Here is a 20,836-nt window from a genome sequence, read left to right as displayed (position 1 = left end):
AGTGGCGTCGCTCATTACATCGCTTCAGTCGTCGCTTATCACTGACTACTTGTGATGAGCTGCTCGACCATTCTGTCCCATTCTTTTTAACTCACTACGCACATGAGCCTGGATGGACCTCCTCCACATCTGGTGTGAGACCTCCTGGCAAATATACCGAGTGCGCACTGAATTTCTTTACCGACTGACCTGCTGTTCCCCTGAGGGAACCTGACGTTGTAGTTCCGAGTGGCTCGCATGCCAGGCCTCTGCCATTGTGTAGACTTGTCCAGACTTGGCAGGAAGATCGACCACTGGCCCCAAAAGCGAAGCATCCCGGCTGTCTCAGACGTGTAATAAATGTTGGGTAACACGTCATATACGTCGCTACAGTGTAAGGGGGCAGCCGTCTGACCACTTCACACTTCAGTTCTCCGTCCAGAGATGCGCTGTTCAACCGTTGCCCACCACTCACTCTCGAGAGAAGACAGGACAGTCAGAGGGTCTCCCGGCGATTCCAGCGGTATCGAATGTGTCGCAGCTTTCGCCTGTCGCAATGTCGTTGTAGCTGTATCCTGAAGCTTTTTAATGACTTCATTTTCGCCGTTCGCTGTACTCCTTACTGCAATATCCACTATTGCAGTTTCGACCTTAGGTAGTTTTCAAGTAGTTACAGATGCTGAAAATACAACAATAGTCAACATCAAAAAGAATAAAAATGACCTGAGTCTCTTTGGCTCGTGTCAGCTTTTGTCACGTAGACTATCAGTATGTAACGCAAAGGATAAGATGTTCCTTACTGATACGTGCACTAAGCATGAATATAGTGTCATGTGTTTTTATCCTGTCAGTCACAGTAACAAAGGCTAACACGAACCATAAAGGCTCACGTAATTTTTATACTTTTTAATGTTGCCAACTGCTATTGAAACGTCCCCTTAGAACAATTTTATACAAGACTGTGCTTAACCTGACACACAATGTTTTTTAGCGCAACGCAATCTGACATCCCTGCAAAAGAATGGCCCTGAGTAACATTAAACTATACCTTTCAGAAATCACTTACCTCACAAAAATCTTCGTTACTCGAACTACTGCAATACAGCGAGCGCCACTACTGCCAGCTAAATAAAAGATTCAAACTACGGAAGGCACTAACTACTGATAGGGATAGTTAGCAAATGAAAGATATTAATAGAGAACAAACAATGTATTTACCTTAATATTCATAATTGACATCCAGTCTTACAGATTATCAAAACTCCGCCATCTCTCTCCCCACATCCACCACTGCTGGTGGCTCACCTCCAACTGCGCAACGCTACGCGCTGTTCACATCCAGCTATAGCAGTTCATGACAACAATGGCAGGCAACAATGCAAACTAGCCACATACTGCACACAGCACAGCCAGTGATTTTCATACAGAGCGTTACGTAACGTTGCCAATAAGAAAACATAAACAGCCTACTTACATAAAGAAAACATAAACAGCCTACTTACATAGCCCCCATGCTCCCCACAAAAAATTTTACAAATGGTGTTGGGCACTGGCCAATACAGATTTGAAAAATTTTTTCATAATTACAATCACAAAGATATCAAATGCACACACTTATTAATACAATGTTGGTCAAAAGCTAAAATTTTCTCACAGTCCATAAAGACAGTCCTGATCATTCATCATAATAGTAATTACAGTTTTTTTTCACAAAGTCTCATTAGTAAAAAAATTGCACACAGAAGTAGTGGATTTCCATGCAGTCTTGAAGAAGTAGTGGTGTCCTTCCAACGGAAAGACAGTGCTGACTCTTGACATGCTGACAGGTAATGGGCCACAATGAAGCAAACCCACAGCAGAGTCATTCAAAGTTCTGACGAATATTGGTAGGTAGGTCATCACAGAGCAGACCCACTGCAGTCCTGGTAGAGAGTATTGGTGGGCCACCAGAGGTGCAGACCCACTGTAATCCTGGTAGAGATGGCCAGCAGCCATCTGCTGCGACTGTGCAGGTGCACAATCACCATCGAAGAGTCTTGCGGATAATATAGCAAGTCCATAACCACCACTTGTCCACTCACAAAGTTTTTTTTTTTTTTTCTAATTGTCCTTAGAACCAGCAATGCTGTTATCCAGTCCCTTGCTGAATTATTAACACACGTGCAAACACTATCAGTCCCTACTTCTCACATATTGTCCATATACTATGACCAACAGAAATGTGTGCAGTGAAATGAATGCTTACAAGTTACTTAATTTGATTAACTGGCGTCAATTACAATTATACAACATAAGAATACAATTACAAAGATACAAAATACATCATTAAAAACATAACAATACAGATAACATTTGTAGTAATAGGGGCTTTACAAAAGAATAGAAATAAACATATACATCAGTGTTACAAGAATGATGACATGAGTACGAAAATAAAAGATCAGAATCACTTTTGAAACGTCAACTTCACACATGAGCATTAAAACAACACAGAATAAATAATGTCTAAGCATCTTTACAAAGAAAATAACAGAGTATTAGAAAAATTCTACAACATAGCTCTCATCAGCTAAACACATAAAGACAGGAAAAACACAAATACACAAGGGTACACAAACATGTAGAGGGATGACACAAAAGGAAAGGACAGGGTTTGTTTTACTGCAGTATTTTGCATGGAGATCTCCCTTCGTTCATCATTATTCCCAAAAGTCCTATTTATACCTCCTTCCTGTATTCTATTCATATTTCTTTCAAACTAATTATTTCTGATTGTACAATACTCATTGGGGCCCAAATCTTTTTCATATAACTTCGCAATGCATTCTTTACCTATTCTCCATAGTCAGTTTTTTATATAGTCTACCCCCTCTTAAGCTAACTTAAATCTACTGAGCTCAGATATATATACCAAGGGACGAGGCAATGCAGCATCACATAACACAGTTAATATAAACAGCAATGAAAAAAAAACGCAGATTTGCGAAGCAAGCAGCATTAAGAAATTAGCAAAAGTCAAATTCAATAACACTATGCCTGGCAAACAGCAGCAACTTATTCGTTACTCGAACTACTGCAATACAGCGAGCGCCACTACTGCCAGCTAAATAAAAGATTCAAACTACGAAAGGCACTAGCTACTGATAGGGATAGTTAGCAAATGAAAGATATTAATAGAGAACAAACAATGTATTTACCTTAATATTCATAATTGACATCCAGTCTTACAGATTATCAAAACTCCGCCATCTCTCTCCCCACATCCACCACTGCTGGTGGCTCACCTCCAACTGCGCAACGCTACGCGCTGTTCACATCCAGCTATAGCAGTTCATGACAACAATGGCAGGCAACAATGCAAACTAGCCACATACTGCACACAGCACAGCCAGTGATTTTCATACAGAGCGCTACGTAACGTTGCCAATAAGAAAACATAAACAGCCTACTTACATAAAGAAAACATAAACAGCCTACTTACACTATGTTATCAGAACCTGTAACCACTTGAAAATTGTGTAAGATGAAACTGCAACTAATTAAATGAAAATTAAAATGGAAATAGATAACAGTACGTAAAACAGATACAAACAGTTACTTTACAGTAGAAAGTGAAGTCAAGCAAAACTGATGTGCGGAAAAAACTACGCGAACACTTATAAAAATGTAATTTAACCCTAGTCAACCCCTCCGAATGGGTCTATAGTGCCGCCAGTTATCTTCGACAGTTAAACTACGACACTTTTCGGCATTTGTCTAGTTTGCAGTAAGGCAAGGCTTTTATCAATCAAGTGGATTACTCTTCCTTGTCGAAAACTATTTGCAGCATTTATAGGTACAAGACTTTCGAGCTACATCGACCAAGCTACAAACTGTGACATTTAGAATAGCAACTGTGTGGACCGTTTTAGCTTGCTTGGATATAAAGTGATCCAAACCGCTCGGAAACCTTTGTCCACAATTGAGTGACAAAAATTACGAACAGTACATCTTAGTCTCAATGGTTCCACTATCCTAACCAAGACAATCCTGGAGATCTACCCTCACGAGGCCCATGTGTAAAGTGCCTACGTTAATCTACCTTACTGTGATACAGATGTTTAAACAACAAGCTTAAATTTACAGGGTGTTTCAAAAATGACTGGTATATTTGAAACGGCAATAAAAAGTAAACGAGCTGCGATAGAAATACACCGTTTGTTGCAATATGCTTGGGACAACAGTACATTTTCAGGCAGACAAACTTTCGAAATTACAGTAGTTACAATTTTCAACAACAGATGGCGCTGCGGTCTGGGAAACTCTATAGTACGATATTTTCCACATATCCACCATGCGTAGCAATAATATGGCGTAGTCTCTGAATGAAATTACCCGAAACCTTTGACAACGTGTCTGGCGGAATGGCTTCACATGCAGATGAGATGTACTGCTTCAGCTGTTCAATTGTTTCTGGATTCCGGCGGTACACCTGGTCTTTCAAGTGTCCCCACAGAAAGAAGTCACAGGGGTTCATGTCTGGCGAATAGGGAGGCCAATCCACGCCGCCTCCTGTATGTTTCGGATAGCCCAAAGCAATCACACGATCATCGAAATATTCATTCAGGAAATTAAAGACGTCGGCTGTGCGATGTGGCCGGGCACCATCTTGCATAAACCACGAGGTGTTCGCAGTGTCGTCTAAGGCAGTTTGTACCGCCACAAATTCACGAAGAATGTCCAGATAGCGTGATGCAGTAATCGTTTCGGATCTGAAAAATGGGCCAATGATTCCTTTGGAAGAAATGGCGGCCCAGACCAGTACTTTTTGAGGATGCAGGGACGATGGGACTGCAACATGGGGCTTTTCCGTTCCCCATATGCGTTTATTGACGAAGCCGTCCAGGTAAAAATAAGCTTCGTCAGTAAACCAAATGCTGCCCACATGCATATCGCCGTCATCAATCCCGTGCACTATATCGTTAGCGAATGTCTCTCGTGCAGCAATGGTAGCGGCGCTGAGGGGTTGCCGCGTTTGAATTTTGTATGGATAGAGGTGTAAACTCTGGCGCATGAGACGATACGTGGACGTTGGCGTCATTTGGACCGCAGCTGCAACACGGCGAATGGAAACCCGAGGCCGCTGTTGGATCACCTGCTGCACTAGCTGCGCGTTGCCCTCTGTGGTTGCCATACGCGGTCGCCCTACCTTTCCAGCACGTTCATCCGTCACGTTCCCAGTCCGTTGAAATTTTTCAAACAGATCCTTTATTGTATCGCTTTTCGGTCCTTTGGTTACATTAAACCTCCGTTGAAAACTTCGTCTTGTTGCAACAACACTGTGTTCTAGGCGGTGGAATTCCAACACCAGAAAAATCCTCTGTTCTAAGGAATAAACCATGTTGTCTACAGCACACTTGCACGTTGTGAACAGCACACGCTTACAGCAGAAAGACGACGTACAGAATGGCGCAGCCACAGACTGCGTTGTCTTCTGTATCTTTCACATCACTTGCAGAGCCATCTGTTGTTGAAAATTGTAACTACTGTAATTTCGAAAGTTAGTCCGCCTGAAAATGTACTGTTGTCCCAAGCATATTGCAACAAACGGTGTATTTCTATCGCTGCTCGTTTAGTTTTTATTGCTGTTTCAAATATACTGGCCATTTTTGAAACACCCTGTAGCAGATGTGGGTTCTTGGATATAAAAGAAGCACAAGTGGCCATCTTGGATTGTAGCATCAGAGTGATGAGAGAAACATTGGATTTCTTAAAATGTCCCCCCCCCCCCATTTTAAACTTAGCTCAATTCGATTAGGTCCACCGTTTTGGATTTTTGAATTTCCTACCATTTTAAACAGAGATTTCGTGCCAGTTTTAAAACTTCCAGCTTCTTCGAATTTTGAAATTCCTGTCATTGTATCCTTAGGACAAGTGGCCTGCTTCCGCCATCTTGGACTGTGATAACAGAAATTTGGGAGCGCGAGTGGGGGGTAACATTGTACGATGTCATCAGGTGACCATAAACTGAAATCATCAGAAATATGACAACAATGCAGGCTGTGCCAGAACCTGCAATTCACTAATACTGCTGTCAACAAACAAATAAAGGTACCGGAGATTCTAAGGGCGAGTAACGTGAATCACAACAAGAATTATTACTGTTATCCTGGACGACAGCTATGAGCTGTCGTATGGGCTACTGAGAGCCGTAAGTACAAGTCTCAAATACAGTAGTTTCAGAAATTTCAGTCGCAGAAAACTAACAATGCTTATTATCATTTATCATTTTTGTCCAACGCCTTACCTTGTGTGCTGCAGGGAGCTGCCTGGCCTTCGATGCACTCTATGACGGCAAACTGGATCCCTCCCAACGACAGGAGCAAGTTCGTCACAGCGTATCTCGGTAAGTAAGAGCCTCTCTAGTTCTGAGACGTACGAATGTCTAGCATAGCGGCTTTATTTTGTACCCACCTGATCTCATTTTCCAGATTTCTGCGTTACTTTCTTTTTTATCCACATTATCCAGCTAGAAACTAATGCAGTCCATTAGTTTTCCATAAATACATTACTACAGTCTTTTTCTGTGTGTTTGTAACTCATGTCTGCTACTCGCCAGTTAGACATTCCCTGTAAGTTTGGTTGAGTTTTCGGCTCTGGGCGACAGATGGTCGTAGCAATACCGTACCAGCCGTCTCTACTCCTTCCATATCCACCACTATTTTCATACATTCCTATTTCTCATAAAGACCCTCCTCTGTTTCTTCTCGTACATTCCGCAAGAATCGGAGCATTAGTAGCTTGCTGCTTGATACAGTCACGTCGTTTAAATATCTGTGTGTAACGTTTCAAAGCGATATTAAATGGAATGAGCATGTGAGGATTGTGGTAGGGAAGACGAATGGTTGACTTCGGTTTACTGGGAAAATTTTGGGAAAGTGTGTCTTATCTGCAAAGGAGAGGAGCATATAGGTCACTAGTGCGATCTATTCTTGAGTACTGCTCACGTCTTTGAGATCCCGCACCAGATCGGATTAAAGGTAGGCATTGAGGCAATTCAGGAACAGGATGCTAGATTTGTTACCAGTAGGTTCGAACAACGCACGAGTATTACAGAGATGCTTCGCGAACTCAAAGAGTAACCCCTGGAGGGTAGGTGACATTTTTTTCGAGGAATATTACTGAAAAAATTTTTGAACCGGCATTTGAAGCTGATTGCAGAACGATTCTACTGGCATCAACATACATTTCGCGTAAGGATCACGAAGATATGATAAGATAAATTGGGGATCATACGGGGACATATAGATAGACATTTTTCCCTAGCTCTGTTTGGGAATGGAAGAGGAAAGAAAATGACAAATAGGGGTATAGGGGACACCCGTCACGTACTGTACGGAGCATGTATCTGGAGTAGCTGTAGAATCGTTATACATTTGTACACTTCTCAGGAACGTCTGTTCCTTCGCTTGAAACATACTATTCGTCAACAGTGTTTTCATTTATCCGTACTGTCGCAAAATAACTTAGAGAGCGATTGTTCCTTAATTTTCTTGGCACATCTTTCTTTCAAAACTCTTCTGTGGCACATTAATAGAACCATATTCCACGTTTCATTTTAAGGAAAACAATGAAGAAATGCCAGACTTTAACCTTCTATCGAAACCAAGGTCATTACGCTTGAAGCACTGGCTCAAACGCTCATGGACGAGGGTGAATTTGTGCTATATTTCCCTTAAATGTTCTTATTGTTAGTCCAACCACGACGACGAAGACTCAGCACCGTATTGAGATACGAACCGCTTGGGAGAATAATGATCTACATACAGTAAATAACGTGAAATTATTACAGTTGAAACATCTAATAGGAACTTTAGCGTGACACAGAAAACACAGGCACTTCAAAGCAAACACGACCACATCAATTAAAGCGTAGGACTAATAGTAGGAATTTTCTTAAGACCCTATATTACTCTGACTTCATAATGCTCGAACCACTTTAAATACGAAAAAAATGGTTCAAATGGCTCTAAGCACTATGGGAGTTAACATCTGAGGTCATCAGTCCCCTAGACTTAGAACTACTTAAACCTAACTAACCTGAGGGCATCACACACATCCCTGGCCGAGGCAGGATTCGAACCTACGACAGTAGCAGCAGCGTGGTTCCGGACTGAAGTGCCTAGAACCGCTCGGCCACAGCGGCCGGCTTTAAATATGAACACAGGTGGAAAATACGCAAGTTACAGAATCAAACCCATAAACTAATCCGCGACCATTGTTCAAGTTTGAACAGGTAAGTTACAGATACTGATCCATTATCCAATTAAATTCTATCGAACATGCGCCCCTGCTCTTCTAGGGCAACCAACTTAAACAAGAACTAGAAGTCCGAACAGCCTCCATTTCTGCTCTAGAGATAGGTGACTCTGTGTCGCCAATCAGGACGCTCTGTTCTCTAAACAGTTCCTTTCCTATATTTGCTTAGTATTTAGTTAAAATAAGTAGATAATATCTACTTTAAGTAACTTACAGAACTTTATCATTTATACGAGGTGTTTAAGGAAAGGCCAACGGCCTTGCTGCAGTGGTAACATCAGTTTCCGTCAGATCACCGTAGTTAAGCGCTGTCGGGTTTGGCTAGCACTTGGATGGGTCACTGTCCGGGTCTACCGGGTGCTGTTGGCAAGCGGGGTGCCCTCATCCCTGTGAGGCCATTTGGGGAGCTCCTTGACTGAGAAGTGGCACCACCAGACACGTAAACTGACAGTGCCCGGGAGAGTGGTGTGCTGACCACATGCCCCTCCATTTTGCATCCGGTGGCACTTAAGCGCTGAAGATGGTAGGCGGCCGGTCAGTACCATTGAGCCTTCAGGGCCTGTTCGGACGGTGTTTGTTTGCTTAAGGAAAGTGTTCCATGTTATTGTAGGATATAGTAATGGTTGGTTGGTTGGTTGGTTGGTTTGGGGAACGAGACCAGACAGCGTGGTCATCGGTCTCATCGGATTAGGGAAGGATTGGGAAGGAAGTCGGCCGTGCCCTGTCAGAGGAACCATCCCGGCATTTGCCTGGAGTGATTTAGGGAAATCACGGAAAACCTAAATCAGGATGACCGGACGCGGGATTGAACCGTCGTCCTCCCGAATGCGAGTCCAGTGTCTAACCACTGCGCCACCCCGCTCGGTATATAGTAATGGTAAACACCAGAAAATTGCAATAAATGTACAATATCCAGTCACACCTATGTAATGAGGAACTGACCATTAGATGTCACGAGAAGAAGTATAAAAGGAGGCGGAGTGTACTGTGTCGTCAGTAGAGAAACTGCAACAGCAAAATGGATCGGTCACGAGAGTTCAGTGACTTTGAAAGTGGACTAGTCATTGGATGTCAAGGTGGCACAGTGACTGTGAGTTAGGAGTTCAAAAGAATGGGATGCAATGGTTCAGCAGCTCTTCATAAACCGCACGTTTCTGTAATCAGTGCTAAGCGACGTTCGAGGTGGTACAAAGAACGACGCCGCTCAACAGTGGGTGACTGGAAACGAATGACTGGCTTATAGGGAGCTACTCGACCGCTGCACCCCATTCTTTTTGACTCCCTACGCACAGTCACTGTGCTATCTGGACTGTTGATAGCAATCTGGAGCTCACAAGTGATTCCTATCACTGATTTCAAGCGATTTTTTACAATCACCCTCCACAATGCTCGAAGATCCCTGTCCTTCAGCACATGCGCCTTGGTTTAGCTGTCGTTGTTCCCTCGGGTTTACACCTCACAGACACATCACCAACAGTCGACTTGGGCAGCTTTAGAAGGGTTGAAATGTCTGTGATGTATTTCTTACTCACGTGACATCCAGTTCCATTCTACATTCGAAATCACTGTGCCCTGCAGACCGACCATTCTGCTGTTACTGCTTCTCTGTTTACAGCACAATACCTCCCGCATCCTTTTGTACTGACGGAGGGTGCAGCCTCTCGCTACATCTAGTGATCAGTTATGCATTGACCATATGTTGGAAGGTGTGTAAGTAAAGAAGAGGATTTATGAAAACTTTTGCCACTTAATTGATTTAACACTACTAGGGAAGATTGTGAGCAGAGATAGCAATAAAGGCTCAAGAAAGAGTTATCTATATACGAGGTATGTTTTTTAAGTAAGGTCCGTTTGAACATAAGTGGACAACGAAAGGTTATTTCAAAAAAGTAAATTCATTTTCAGAAAGTACATACTTCACTTTATTTTTCGACATAGTTGCCAAGTTTATTGAAACATGTATCATACCTCTCAACCAATTTTAAAATAGGCTCTTCACAAAAACTTGCTGCCTGCTCCGATAACCAAGAGTTCACTGCCGTTTTCACGTCGTCGTCATCATTGTAACGGTTGCCACTGAGGTGTTGTTTGATGTGGAGAAACAGATGGTAATCGCCCGGCGCAAGATCACGACTGTAGGGTGGGTGGTCTAAAACTTCCCAGCCAAAACTGTCGACTAAATCGCGGGTCTGACCTGCAGTGTGAGGTCTTGCATTGTCATGGAGAAGGACAATTCCCATTGTCAGCATGCTGCGTCTTTTTTTTTTTTTTTTTTAATCGCTCTTCGTAGCTTTCTCACGGTTTGGAAGTATGCTCCTGCATTGATAGTGGTTCCTCGTTGCATGAAGTCGACCAACAAAACACCACGCTTTTCCCAAAACACCGACGCCATGATTTTGCTCTGGGACAGAGTCTGTTTGGCCTTCACCTTTACAGGTGAGTGTGTGTATCTCCATTCCATGCTCTGTTGCTTCGATTCGGGCGTGATATGCGAAACCCATTTTTCGTCTCCAGTTACGATCTGACTCAAGAAGCCGTCACCTTCTTCGTGATAACGAAACAAGAACTTCATTGCACACTCAAACCTTTGGTTTTTATGGTCCTCTGTTAGGAGTTCTGGGACCCAACAGGAGCACAGTTTCCTAAACTTTAGGTGTTCAGAAACAATGTTGTAAAACACTGATCTCGACACATCAGGAAATTCGTTTGAGAGACCTGTTATTGTGAAGCGCCTGTTATCACGAATCCTCACTTCAACTGAAGCCACCAAAGCGTCTGTAATCAAAGAAGGGCGACCAAAAAAATGGTTCAAATGGCTCTGAGCACTATGGGACTTAACATCTATGGTCATCAGTCCCCTAGAACTTAGAACTACTTAAACCTAACTAACCTAAAGACAGCACACAACACCCAGCCATCACGAGGCAGAGAAAATCCCTGACCCCGCCGGGAATCGAACCCGGGAACCCGGGCGTGGGAAGCGAGAACGCTACCGCACGACCACGAGATGCGGGCGAAGGGCGACCGGAGCGGTTCATCATGGACGTTCTCACGGCCATCTTTGAATTCTCGTACCCACTTACGCACTTTGCTTTCACTCATAACAGTATCACCGTACACTTCGCAAATCTGTCGATGAATTTCTGCAGCAGACAGGTTCCTTGCTGACAAAAACCGTATCACTGAGCGAACCTCACACGCGGCGGGCGAGTTGATAGTCTTAAACTTTTTGAAAGCACAGAACAGAACCGTACAGATTAGCTACAGAGCTGAAACTTAGCACAGTTGTTCCCGAGGCATGCCGGTACACGACGCAAGCACTCGTTGCGGTATACGCTCGAACTATTAGTGTCTACAACAAAACGGATCTTACTTAAAAAACACACCTCGTAATTTCATTGGGTTATTGACATAATCAAAAGTTTTCACCTTGATAGTGACCATATTCGGGCTCTGAAAGGAATAAGGAAAACGGAGACTCACAACGCACTCGTAATGTAGTGAGTCTGCAAGTTTTCAAACTGAATGAGGTGTCAACGTGATCAAAGATCCTTTTACACGAGTGCATTTCTTGTCCCAGTCGACTAAAGGTAGCATGTGAGTCTACTGCAGGGCTCCTGGTGTTTTATTCCTGTACTGACTCTCGCCTGTATGACTGGTCGTTTTTGTTTTCACGTCAACTCCGAAGTTGCGTCTGTTGTGGGAGCTGTCTGCTGAGCAGTTTGGAATCTGAACGGTGTAAGCTAGGTTATCAGGGACTATTCTTTTTCCAAAAAAAAGTAGGAAGTGTTATAATAGACTGTAGGAAGAGTTAATGATCGAAGCAAAGTCCACAGCGAATTTTGTTGACGAAGGCCGTATGTTAAATTCTTCACACTTCTGAGATCTGAGTCCAGACATTTCAAAATATCCACATTTATTTGCTCGGGAAAGTATATATGTACAAACATATCAAACAATTATTAGAAGGCAGTAAACAGTGCCTTTTTATTTCATCCATTTTATCTTGTATTTCTTTCTTTAAGTGCCAAAATGACACTGACAGTTTTTTTCGTTAAAAAGCTCTAAGTCTTTCAGTATTAGACAACTTTTATTAATAAATGGGTGTCTATTTACGTTCTTAGTTATGCATAATGTAGGCTTTTTCTTGGTCTGGGTGTTGTAGAATGTACATATTTTCTTATTTTCAGATATTAACGTCTATCATGTCGGAGACTGTTTTTAGGAAAAACGCCAGCCCCTTGTGCAACCTGTGCAATGTCACGAAAATAAAGCAACCAACAAAGTGAAAATTAAGAAGAAACAAAAGCACACGATCCACTACCATAAGAGGATTGAGCTTGGCAGAACACTTTAACTTAGATGTTCGAAGATGACGCCACAGTCTCGTGTTTCTAGACGTGCATTGCCTGCTGCATACTCTAGATTTTAGTACTCTATATTTGGCACAGTCAGATGATTCTTGATGTCACTGTCATACTCGAGACGTGCCGATTTACAGGGAAGCATGTGACAGGCACCTACAACTACGATGCCAGAAAAAAATGCAACGCCCTCAAAGACAACGGAAATTTTTGGAACAAGTGAGGTGACAGGTAGTTAGTCACTGTAGGAGTAAATGACAATGAATTCCGATCAAATGAAACACATGTATTCTTATTAAAGGATGCCCAAACAGTCGCATCAACGCACAGTGTACCACTCTCTGGCGGCAACGCACGGATGTGTTCTTGCGAGCAAACAACTATACAGGTGCCGAATGGCATCCTGCGATAGAGTGTCCTAAGCATCTTGCATTCTTTTTGCAGTTCGGCAAAGGTCCTTGCAGGCCCTGGAGAACGTAAAAGTTCCTTTTTAATCAAGTCCCGTATGTATTCAACTGGCGAAAGATCCTGTGATCTTGCAGTTGTTTTACAACACGAAGAGCACGTTGCGTCGCACAGCCGTATGTGGACATGCACTGCCCTGCTGAGAAAGAACATCACCTTCTCAGGAAGAAAAAAGGCAGTAGCAAAGGAGAAGAGCCTGTGGAACCGTGAGTTGTAACTCATGACTACTCTCCTCCTCCCCCCCCCCCCCCCCTCCATGAACCCTGGGATGGGTCCTGTGTATCGTGTGTGAATGTACTGTGAAATAGGCAGCACATCAGATTTACATCTTACATGTATACATCCACCACTCATATACAGACAGAAACTACTCTCACCATTGAAGACAGCGGAGTGCCATTCCACTCTCCAGTCAATTCTTTCACGACTCCAGGGTAGCTATGGGTGGAGGTGTCGTGGTGACAGTGGAAACCTGGCCAGACTCACATATGTGCTTAGTCCTGCTGCAAGCAGACGTTTTCTCACTGGTCCCTGATGACATAGCAGGTGCCTGCAGTTTGTCCCTGGATGATGACTGATAGGCCACTGCTGCTCGCACAATGCGATGATCTCCACATACGTCTGTATTACGCGGACGTCCAGAAACTGGTCAGCATATGTGGGAATGTCCCACAGGCTAGTGTTGAAAGCCGCGATACACTACCGATAAACTGTACCCAATACGTGCAGCAGTCCTCCCATACATCAATCCAACTTCCCGCCGGCCCAACTTTGTTCAAATGGATGGAGCAGTTCAACAGGGCTATGTACGCGTCGGTGGGGAATGGCTGTACCCTAGAATGAACGATGCAAACATCGCTCACCTCTAAATTCAGCATAGCTTCTGGCTGCAGAGTCAAAACAGAGAATGCATAGACACGACTCCTGAAAGCCATTTGACTGTCAAGACACTACAACCCCACACTGCACACATGTTATAGCCTGGTGCCACTGAAAACAGCCATTAAGATCGTTGCATTTCTTTCCAGCAGTGTAGTAGTCCGTTTGACGAGAAAGTCGCTCGTGTAAAACGGGTTTAAGAAAAAAATGGCTCTGAGCACTATGGGACTTAACATCTGAGGTCATCAGTCCCCTAGAACTTAGAACTACTTAAACCTAACTAACCTAAGGACATCACACACATCCATGCCCGAGGCAGGATTCTAACCTGCGACCGTAGCGCTCGCGCGGTTCCAGACTGAGGCGCCTAGAACCGCTCGGCCACCAGAGGCCGCCCGGGTTCAAGAGAATGGTCTCATAGTCAAGAGGACGTCTATTCAGTTTTTCGTCCGAAACCTAGATTTAGATTTGCCGTGCTTTCCCTACTTCGTTTCATACAAATGTTAGTGTTATGGCTTGAAGAAACTACAAGCGTCTTATCATAACTTTCGGTTCTTCGGCTGCTCTGGGAGACCCTTAATCGAACTACAATAAAAGAAATATTAGTTCACTTTACTACAAGATTGATAAAAAGATTTACTTAACTTTATACAATCCATTGCCGAAGGACTTTACAGAATATTTACAACTGTCTTTGAATATTAAAGAGTCACTTGATGCACACATTTACTAAACTCTTCTCTAGGCGTACAATGTTCACAAAGTTCATAATGACAGTACTTTCTACAACATGAGTCACTCTTGTGTCCTGACTAGTCGATGTTGTCTTCTTGATGGGAGGTCACGAACTGGGCTGAGCCTTCCTCTCCTAGGTTCTATATCGGCCTCCGTGCGGTGGCCCTGTGGGCATGGGAGCGGGTCTGTGGATCCACCAGTACCTCCCAATAGTCGATTCGAATTGCAGCGAGACACTGCTAACTTCTATGGTGCCCATGCTTGTTGCCGACTTTGGTGTGATATCGCGACCTTTGGACGATAGCCCAGTTGGGATAATCCGTTTCAAAAGGACTAGGACGCTTTTCTTCCCTCGACCTTCCCCCAACCATATCACTTGTTTGATCTCGCCGTCGGCGGGATGTTAAAACCTAATTTTCCTTTCTTCTTTTGACACTAGTGTCCAAAATTACATCAACAAACCGCTGTTTCCACGTCCTGTGTCTAATTCACCATATACTCATACAAACTGTCAACCAGATGTCCGTACGATCGTGTTCTGCAAGGAAGATGGCATTCTCGTCAACGGACAACCATGCCAAAGATGACGTCAGGGCACCTATGAAACGAGGTAGTGTATGTCGGGTAGCCCCACATTCACAATCGCTGTCCACACAGTCACAGACGGTGCATATTGCACAGGGAAGATGCCTTCCAAACTCTCTGCGGTGGAAAGAAAGGAAGCAGGACAGTCGCAAAATGACTTGGCCCGATGGCTTCATGTGAATCGTTCTGTTGTTTATCGGGAGTGGCGACAGTTTACAGAGATCAAAACTGTATCCCGAAGACCAGGGCGGGGCCGGTCACGTGTGACTTCAGAAGAGAGAACAGTTATTTGGCTGTAAGGGCACGAGCATTACCACTTTAGTACTGGACGATAACTGGCATGTGAGCTCACAGCATGCACTTGACGTGTTGTATCGAGGCAAACGGTGTGCGGAAGGCTAAGACAGAACGGCCGTTATTGTCGGGGACCTGCTGTATGTCTACCTCTGACGCATCTTCACAGTAGGGAACGTCTAGAGTGGAATCATCAACACCTGGACGGTGTAACAGTGGGGCCAATGCTGTTTTCACAGATGAGTCCAGATTTAGTCTGGAGAGTGATTCTCGATGAATTCGCATCTGGAGGGAACTTGGAACGATTTCAGGAAATTTTGGAAATTTGTGGTAAGGTCTTACGGGACTAAACTTCGGTCTAAACTGCGGTCATCGGTCCCTAAACACACACAAACCCATGCCCGAGGGAGGACTCGAACCCCCGACGGGGAAAGCCGGGTGGACCGCGACAAGACGCCTCAGACCGCTCGGCTACCCCGCGCGGTCACGATTTCAGGACCCAAACAATGTGGAAAGAGACCGATACCGAGGAGGATTACTGATAGCGTGGGCAGGGATTATGTTTACCAATCGAATCCCTCTTCATGAAATTGTAAGGGTGAATCCGCAAGGTTTAACTACCGCCAAGTATTGTGACGAGACCTTGTTACTTCAAGTGCGGTTGTTGTGAGGTGCTGTGGGCCCGGACTTTGTACTGATGGACGATAATGCTCGACCGCCAACAGCGTGGATGGTTGACGTTTTCTCTGAAACGGAAGATATTGCACGCACGGCGTGGCCTGTCGCTCTCCCTAATTGAATCCCATATACCATGTCTGGGGTACACTAGGGAGACGGGCTGCGTCACGTCAACATCCACCAACCGCTCTCCAAGGCGGCGGCTGCTCTGCAGGAAGAATGAGCGTTATTGCCTCAGCGTGAGATCGATGACATCATTCACAGCATGCCTCGCCATTGTCAGGCCTGTATTGCTGCCAGATGTCGTCACAACTCATACTGAGCACATTAACCAGCTGTCGGAATTTGTGTGCAAATCCGTTAAGTTGGAAAACAAGAATAACATTTTTGTCTACCGTTGTGCGTGTTGCAGTTGTTTACGTTCTGTATTCTTTACATTGCTTCTACTTTACCATCACCTATTTATAGTGCTTTTGTAGCGAAATAAACGCAATCTTGCAAAATTTCCTTTGCTGCTTTAATTTTGGACACCAGTGGATTTTCTTTCAAGGGTGGTATTTACCTGCACAATGAGACGATATAATACACTGCTGGAGGAAAGATCGTAGCACCGAGGAGGAGTTATGCGACATAAACGATAGTTGATTGGTGTATTTCTACATTTGAAAGACGATATACACTCCTGGAAATTGAAATAAGAACACCGTGAATTCATTGTCCCAGGAAGGGGAAACTTTATTGACACATTCCTGGGGTCAGATACATCACATGATCACACTGACAGAACCACAGGCACATAGACACAGGCAACAGAGCATGCACAATGTCGGCACTAGTACAGTGTATATCCACCTTTCGCAGCAATGCAGGCTGCTATTCTCCCATGGAGACGATCGTAGAGATGCTGGATGTAGTCCTGTGGAACGGCTTGCCATGCCATTTCCACCTGGCGCCTCAGTTGGACCAGCGTTCGTGCTGGACGTGCAGACCGCGTGAGACGACGCTTCATCCAGTCCCAAACATGCTCAATGGGGGACAGATCCGGAGATCTTGCTGGCCAGGGTAGTTGACTTACACCTTCTAGAGCACGTTGGGTGGCACGGGATACATGCGGACGTGCATTGTCCTGTTGGAACAGCAAGTTCCCTTGCCGGTCTAGGAATGGTAGAACGATGGGTTCGATGACGGTTTGGATGTACCGTGCACTATTCAGTGTCCCCTCGACGATCACCAGTGGTGTACGGCCAGTGTAGGAGATCGCTCCCCACACCATGATGCCGGATGTTGGCCCTGTGTGCCTCGGTCGTATGCAGTCCTGATTGTGGCGCTCACCTGCACGGCGCCAAACACGCATACGACCATCATTGGCACCAAGGCAGAAGCGACTCTCATCGCTGAAGACGACACGTCTCCATTCGTCCCTCCATTCACGCCTGTCGCGACACCACTGGAGGCGGGCTGCACGATGTTGGGGCGTGAGCGGAAGACGGCCTAACGGTGTGCGGGACCGTAGCCCAGCTTCATGGAGACGGTTGCGAATGGTCCTCGCCGATACCCCAGGAGCAACAGTGTCCCTAATTTGCTGGGAAGTGGCGGTGCGGTCCCCTACGGCACTGCGTAGGATCCTACGGTCTTGGCGTGCATCCGTGCGTCGCTGCGGTCCGGTCCCAGGTCGACGGGCACGTGCACCTTCCGCCGACCACTGGCGACAACATCGATGTACTGTGGAGACCTCACGCCCCACGTGTTGAGCAATTCGGCGGTACGTCCACCCGGCCTCCCGCATGCCCACTATACGCCCTCGCTCAAAGTCCGTCAACTGCACATACGGTTCACGTCCACGCTGTCGCGGCATGCTACCAGTGTTAAAGACTGCGATGGAGCTCCGTATGCCACGGCAAACTGGCTGACACTGACGGCGGCGGTGCACAAATGCTGCGCAGCTAGTGCCATTCGACGGCCAACACCGCGGTTCCTGGTGTGTCCGCTGTGCCGTGCGTGTGATCATTGCTTGTACAGCCCTCTCGCAGTGTCCGGAGCAAGTATGGTGGGTCTGACACACCGGTGTCAATGTGTTCTTTTTTCCATTTCCAGGAGTGTATGTTCAAATTTCTCGCTAGTCGCACAAGAGTGCCGCCGGTCGCGCCACTATGAGGATGCAATCAGGTTTGCTTGGAATACACGCTGTAACGGTCGTGAGCGTTAGTTACATTTGAAATTGAGCGTGTTGAGCTGATGTTAGCCAAACTGCCTTTACGGCGGCATACATGCCATTACAGTGAACAACAAATATGAAATGAAAGTGTGTACATTGCATGATTTTCAGTTAGTTATGTTTATTTCAGTAGAAAATGATACAAAATCGTCATCTTCATAAATATTTAGCTCTAGTTTTTAAAAAAGTAATATACATTTTTGTACAAATAACTCCATAACTAAATATGCATTCATGTTCAAATATTCAACATAACAAATTTTAAGGAATACTTACTTGAATTATGTTATGCGTTATGTATTTCAGTGCCATTCTGGAAGTACAAAAGTAAAACATTATGAAAAAATGAAGATAATATTGCACGAATGAAAATACTTTGTAAGTCTTCTTTGTACCAGAACTATGTAAATCACAAAAGAAAATATATAAATTAACTAGTGACAAATGTATATAAAGGATTATAAATGTTAAATGTCCATATGTGCAGTATATACAATTACATATTTTGTTCAGAGATAAACTCAGAAGATGACCGTTTCCGCTTGGCTAGACGTTTATACACAAACTCGGGAACATCCCTTATGACAGTCCAGCAGTAATCTGCTAAAATAGTAGGGCTCCACTTTCCGGCATACCTCTTCTCAAACGTGGCAATATCTTGATGAAACCGCTCCCCATGTTCATCACTTACTGCACCACAATCTTTGGGAAAGAAGTCAAGTAGACTATGTAAGAAACGCATTTTCAATGAAATGTTGCAACCAAGAATTTCATAAGATGACAACATGTTATCTACAGTCTCCTTGTAATTTGTTTCTCGTTTGTTCCCTAAGAACTGTAAACAGACTCTCTTAAAACATTCCCATGCATGCTTCTCATCACCTTGTATGATTCCATCAAAAGTATGGTCTCCAAAAAACTCTAGAATCTGTGGGCCTACAAAGATGCACTCCTTTACTTTGACATTGAAACGTCCCCTTTGAACAATTATACATGACTGTGCTTAAACTGACACACACTATTTTTAGCGCAACGCAATCTGACTTTCAGAAATCCCTACAAAGGAATGGCCCTGACTAACATTAACCTGTACCTTTTACAAATCACTTACCTCACAAAAATCTTCGTTACTCAAACTGCTGCAATACAGCGAGCGCCACTACTGCCAGCTAAATAAAAGATTCAAACTACGGAAGTCACTAACAACTGATAGGGATAGTTAGCAAATGAAAGATTTTAATAGAGAACAAACAATGTATTTACGTTAATAGTCATAATATATATAGCAGTTCATGACAAATTTCAAAACTCCGCCATCTCTCTCCCCACATCCACCACTGCTGGCGGCTCACCTCCAACTGCGCAACGCTACGCGCTGTTCACATCCAGCTGCCGCTGCCCAACACTACAATGGCAGACAACAATGCAAACTAGCCACAGACTGCACACAGCACAGCCAGTGACTTTCATACAGAGCGCTATGTAACGTTGCCAATAAGAAAACATAAACAGCCTACTTACAACATCACTTAAGTAAGGGAATTTTTGCATTAAGTACTTAAATGCGTCACCATCTTCATTCATTCTCTTAACAAAGGTTTTCATGAGACTCAACTTGATGTGCAAGGACGGAAGTAGAATCTTTTTAGGGTCTACTAGAGGAACACTCTTAATGTTCTTTTTTCCTGGTTGAAGAGAATTTCTGGTGGGCTATTCATGTTTACTGTAATGAGATGCACGAGCTCGGCTATCCCATTCACAGAGAAAGCATCAATATTTAGTATGCCCTAACTGCATACCTAATAGAAGTGCAACCACTTTCAAGTAACCACAAATCTGCCATTGAGAGTCATTATACTTGATGGCTTCTAGTAAAATTCTCATGTTTTAGTATGACTCTTTCATATGCACACTATGCCCAACTGGAATATATAAAAGCACTGCTTTTAAGCTCAACTTTGACGAATCAATAAAGAGTCTCCACTTATCAGTGTTGTATTTAATTCTGAGAGTCTTCATTAGACCATTTATGTCTACACATGCCATAAGACTATCTTGCATGTTGTTGCTCTCTTCTGCGGTGGAATGAAACATTTACATTGCTTTCCAGAAAATTGCGCTGCTGCAATCTTGATGCTAAAATCTCAGCCTTAGCTATAGAGAGCTTCAAATCTCTAATGAAATCACTTAACTCATTTTGAGACAATTTTTGTGGATCATCAGTTGATGATATATTTGGAAGAAACTCTGGATCGTGTGATGTACTTGGTTCAGGACATTCAGAAACCCCATCAGAAGTAATCTCATACTCTGTCGGTGGTTCAGGTATTGGCAGTCCTTCCCC

The 20,836-nt window shown here is 44.1% G+C and overlaps 1 protein-coding gene across 2 annotated transcripts in view; it reads left to right on the top strand.

Moving 5' to 3' along the window:
- The window catches only part of LOC126162087 (uncharacterized), a 175,083-nt gene that overhangs the window by 89,939 nt on the left and 64,308 nt on the right, over positions 1–20,836 (top strand). For both annotated transcript variants that reach the window (XM_049918360.1, XM_049918361.1), the window contains exon 5: positions 6,280–6,364. In XM_049918360.1, coding sequence (XP_049774317.1) covers positions 6,280–6,364 — 85 coding nt within the window. The remainder of the gene's footprint in view (positions 1–6,279; positions 6,365–20,836) is intronic.

The sequence above is a fragment of the Schistocerca cancellata genome, chromosome 2, assembly GCF_023864275.1.
Source record: "Schistocerca cancellata isolate TAMUIC-IGC-003103 chromosome 2, iqSchCanc2.1, whole genome shotgun sequence".
Taxonomy (NCBI): Eukaryota; Metazoa; Arthropoda; class Insecta; order Orthoptera; family Acrididae; genus Schistocerca; species Schistocerca cancellata.
Note: the sequence above shows the minus strand (reverse complement) of the source record. Positions and strands in the feature narration are given on the sequence as shown.